The sequence below is a fragment of the Tachysurus vachellii genome, chromosome 21, assembly GCF_030014155.1.
Source record: "Tachysurus vachellii isolate PV-2020 chromosome 21, HZAU_Pvac_v1, whole genome shotgun sequence".
NCBI classification, from domain to species: domain Eukaryota; kingdom Metazoa; phylum Chordata; class Actinopteri; order Siluriformes; family Bagridae; genus Tachysurus; species Tachysurus vachellii.
Window position 1 is genome coordinate 16,427,604 of NC_083480.1, and position 5,000 is coordinate 16,432,603.

Sequence of the window (5,000 nt, forward strand, 5' to 3'; positions counted from 1 at the left end):
GAGTGTTCATTAGGCAATGACTCAACACCTTCTGATCAATGAATCAGAATCCTGAATTCATGACACTGTGATATAATAAGAGTGATGACGGACCTTTTGGGCCACCTGGTTGACCCAGGGAGCGGCGCAGTTACTGAGGTCAGGACCTCGTGGGTTCCACTGAACTGGAGAGGACAGACACTGGAAAGATGCAATGCCTGAAATCAGAGAGAGAGAGAGAGAAAGAGAGAGAGAGAGAGAGTGAGAGAGTGAGAGAGAGAGAGAGAGAGAGAGAGTGAAGTAATTATACTGACATACGTGTCCTTTAGTGACACATGTTTTCGGATTGCGTAGGAAACCCTTCCACAATCCCACTAAAGGATGTGTCCTAGTTTGCACGGGTTAGTATTGAAAACACAAGATCAACAATTAGAGTTGCTCTTATATTGAACGCAGATATCCTTCGAAGTCCCTCGGTCTTCTAACAAAGGTTCTGATCCAAGTTCTTCTACCTATTCTATTGATTAAACCTTTAGATGAAGGAGGCAGACTTAGACCTTTTTGTCTTTTCAGGATCCTCACAATGGGAGGCCTTGTTTTTATTAAAACTAGTGTAATACAAATAGATGTGTGTAATATATATAAGGTAAAAGAAAAGAAAATTACAAACAAAATCTCCTTCAAATAGTCAGTCTAGCGTAAGTAGAAAGAAATAAAATGCAAAGATAAAACAAACCAGGAAACACTCTCCTAGTGTAAGCCTGTGTTTGTTCTCCTGATGCACCCTCTATAAGCAAAACAGAGTATAACACAATGAGCTTGCCTCAAGGTGAATGCACACCGATAACTGGTTCTAAAACCCTATTTATAACATTTCTTAGTATGATCTCATAATGGTCATTCTGCTTCTGTCAGCATTCTATCAGGTCTCTCATGATCTCATGCTTCTGCAAAACATCCTGATAGGTCTCCTAAGCTGCACGGCTGACTGTGTATTCTTACAAAGCTGCTGACACAGAACTCGTGATTTCTTTTTTAAGCTTTCATTGTTACTTTCTGTCTTAATATCTAAACATACTATCAAACATTATATCATTTCTTAATCAAACAATGGTACATAAATTCATATATAAAAGTAAATGAAACTTATCATTCTATAAAACGGAAAAGAAAGTTCATATAAAGGTAAATGAAACTTATAACAATTCTATAATTTTCTTTCTGCAAGATGATGGGTCTTGATCCAACTGTCTAGGTACAGTGTCTGTTCGTCTTTGGGTTGACTCAGTTTCCTTCTATTGTAGGTCCTTCACAGTTTTAATCAGATATATTCAATTTCTTTATGTCATATAACAATTTCCCCATTTCTTTTAGTTTATTTTCCACAGCTTCCTTTTTCCTTGCTCGCTGTCTTTGTTGTCTTTTGTTTCGTTTCTGTCTTTTTGCTGCATTAATTTCACTCTGTTTCTTTATAATATTTGATGAGATTGTCACGTAAGGATAACCAGGTGCACGTTGTATGGCAGTTACATGTGATAAGGCAGTTACTCCACTCCTAAAATTTCTATTCACAAGAGAGAGAGAGAGAGAAAGAGAGAGAGAGGGAGAGAAAGAGAGAGAGGGAGAGAGATTATTAAGCTATTAAGACCCAAACAAGCCTCAGACCAGCCTCACATTGTTTTACAGCCCAATAAATACAAGCAAACGAGCTCATTACACAAAGTAACAACAATTATTTGGAACACAGCGACTGTAAAGCTGAAGATATGAATCAGTCGAACACATTTTGAACATGAGAAACGCGGAGCGGAGACGAAGCCTGACCCATATAAAAGGACCATAAAAAGAAGATAAACAGAAGATCTGAGCTCAGAGCTTCTCTCGTCTTTACTGTGTAGCACAACTCAACTCACTCCAGCTACACATACAAGGAAACCAAAGAGTAGAAGAGTAAACGATGAGGAACACATAATGAGCAATCTGTTCTTCCTTACTTTCGTACTCACTCCTCCACAGTTGTGCGGTTGTTGTTACTTTACAACAAGTTTATTCGACAGTTAGTTCATGGTCTGATAATGTGATTTTAGCAACAGATGTGGTAGCCTAGTGGTTAAGGTGTCAGGCTACCAACTGGAAGGTTGTGAGTTCAATTCCTACGTTCACCAAGCTGCCACTGCTGGGCCCCTGAGCAAGGCCCTTAACCCTCAATTGCTCAGTTGTATAAAAATTAGATAAAATGTAAGTCGCTCTGGATAAGGGCATCTGCTAAATGCTGTAAATGTAAACAGTTTCTTTACATTACAGTGAAACTCTATGGTTACTCTGCTTCCTACGGATTGGCTGTGCATTGCCATAGCAACAAGCAACGTTCTATGTGGCTGTGTGAACTTTATGCATTTTTTGAGTAAAAACAGACAAAACATTTGTTCATGTTTGTGTGTGAAATGTCAGTTACTCGATATTGCTTAATTAGCTAGCTAAATGTAGCTAATACTGTTTCTTATCTGTTGCTAGGTTTTGCTTGGAAGAGGACTGATGGTGTAGCTGCAGCTCTGGTGTCTTTGCTGTAGATTTCTGCTGATTTTGAAAATGAAATGATGCATTCTGGGACACAGAAGAGCACGAGGGTTGATTCGACTGAAGAATTTCTTTGATTCTTCCGAGGTCCTGGGTTTCTTACCGAGAGAACCTTTAGGGCAGGGTCGCTCCACCGTCTCGCCCCTCTGTGCACTGGGCCACTGGATGCTTCGTGCTATGCTGGGGTCACACCCCTCCTGTAGCTCGGGCTCCTGGGGTGGGCGTGGTCGCGGGCGTGGTGGGCGGCGGGTAACAGGCACCGTAGCGGTGATGGGGCGCAGTTCCGGGGCTTTGTTTATGGCACCGATGGGGTGAAAAGTGGCAGGTAGAGGGCGCATGGTGGATGGGCTGGAGGTAGACGAGAAGGACCGGGATGGTGTGGTGCTAGAAGTCTGTGTGGTGACCAGTGGCCCTGAGACAGAGAGAGAGAGAGAGAGAGAGAGAGAGAGAGAGAGAGAGAGAGAGAGAGAGAGAGAGAGAATCAGAGGAAAAGCTGTGGGTGGTAAACAACAGAAAGAACAAAGGGGAAGAGAAGCATTTGATGTCGCACACAAGAAGGACTCTAAAAGTTGCTCAGACCATAAATGAGCATCTGCAGGATGTAATTTATTCACGTCACTGCTTTTAACCTGTCTCTCTGCAGGTGGAGTAGAGAGGGAGAAAGAGAGAGAGAGAGAGAGAGAGAGAGAGAGAGAGAGAGAGAGCATTCAAAATTGAAGAGGATGAATAATTGATTGAATATCAGATATTTCACAGTAATCATACTTAACCGTTGACCAATCAATAAATACTGCTGACAGAAAGATCAACCTGTCTGTCTGTCTGTCTCTCAGTGTGTCTCTCTGCTCAGTTTAACAAAACAACAAAAAAAAAAAAAAAACCAGCAATGTCTGTGCATTAGACTATGTACAAAAATTTAGATTAGATTTGATTCAATTTGATTTGATTGAATTCAGTACAGTTCAGTTCAGGTCCCTACATTACAGATTGGCTCAATTCAGTTCAGTTTAGTTTATTTCCATTTAATTCAGCTCTTATGTTTGATGTGTTTTATTAGGGTTCAGCTCAATTCAGTGCAAGTTACTACATTAAAGATGGAATTGATTCAGTTTAGTTCAAGTTCACTTCAAGTTTATTTAAGTTCAGTTTAACTGTGTTCATTATGAATCACTTTGTTTATTTCAGTTTGACTTGCGTCTGTTCCGTTTGATTCAGTTCGATTCAATACAGTTCAATTCAATTGTAAGTTCAGTTAATTAGTTTCAATTCAGCTCAACTTAGTTTTGCTGTCAACTTTAACATTATTTATTTCAGTTCAGTTCAGCTATTAAGTTCATCATTAATAATATTTTTCTAAATCAATTCAGGTGGCACGGTGGCTTAGTGGTTAGCACGTTGAAGATGAAGATCTGAGGAAGATCCGAGGAAGATCCGAGGAAGATCTGAGAAAGATCTGAGGAAGATCCTAGGAAGATCCGAGGAAGATCTGAGGAAGAGGTGAAGAAGATCTGAGGAACATCCTAGGAAGATCCGAGGAAGAACTGAGGAAGAGGTGAAGAAGATCTGAGGAAGATCCGAGGAAGATCTGAGAAAGATCTGAGGAAGAAGTGAAGAAGATCTGAGGAAGATCCGAGGAAGATCCAAGGAAGATCTGAGTCAGAGGTGAAGAAGATCTGAGGAGGATCTGAGGAAGATCTGAGAAAGATCTGAGGAAGAGGTGAAGAAGATCTGAGCAAGACCTGAGGAAGATCTGAGGAAGATGACTAAACTACACAAACTACACAAGTAAAGGCATCTAGATGAAAAGAGAGGAAAGGAGAAAAGCCTAGAACAGAACATGTGACAGTATGTACTATTGTGTGTGTGTGTGTGTGTGTGTGTGTGTGTGTGTGTGTCACCGCTCACTGCTGTTCATGTCCCTCCAGGCGTCCAGAGCTTCCACACGCAGCAGTTTATCAACTGTCTGAACCACAGCCTACACACACATACACACATGTGACACAGCCACCAGGGGTCTCATCAAGTTCCACACTTCAACTAAGTGGAAGTCTATTTAGGGATCTTATTTATTTATTTATTTATTTATTTATTTATTTATTTATTTATTTTTATTCAGCAGTAATTAATCACAACACTGGCACAAAACAAAGAACATTGTGTTCAGAGCACGACTGTTTATGTGGAGAGGTTTAAAAATCCACAAATGAGTCAGAAAATGAGTCAGAACAAAGCCAAATCTCATTTCTGATCGTTTGTTTGTTTGTTTGTTTATTGTTGGATGGAAGACAAAAGTTGTCCAAAATGTGTCCGTACCCAATTTGTTCACTAATCTGATACAAAATACTGTAGATAATAGGCATGGAAACCACTACAGCTACAGCTAGGTGTTTTGTTTCATGCTGGATGCTGATTGGTCAGAAGCTGGATGCTGATTGGTCAGATGC

At 40.4% G+C, this 5,000-nt stretch overlaps 1 protein-coding gene across 5 annotated transcripts in view; it reads right to left on the reverse strand.

Moving 5' to 3' along the window:
• Window positions 1-579: 579 nt before the first annotated feature.
• Window positions 580-5,000, reverse strand: part of LOC132863806 (adhesion G protein-coupled receptor L1) — a 108,479-nt gene continuing 104,058 nt past the window's right edge. For 3 of the 5 annotated variants that reach the window (XM_060896795.1, XM_060896794.1, XM_060896793.1), the window contains 3 exons: window positions 4,462-4,531; window positions 2,660-2,968; window positions 581-1,543 (listed from right to left, as the gene is read on the reverse strand). In XM_060896795.1, the coding sequence (XP_060752778.1) occupies window positions 1,524-1,543; window positions 2,660-2,968; window positions 4,462-4,531 (399 nt within the window). In that variant the 3' untranslated portion in view covers window positions 581-1,523. Of the gene's footprint in view, window positions 1,544-2,659; window positions 2,969-4,461; window positions 4,532-5,000 lie in introns of those variants that run through there. The other 2 variants (XM_060896796.1, XM_060896797.1) reach the window with 2 other exon arrangements.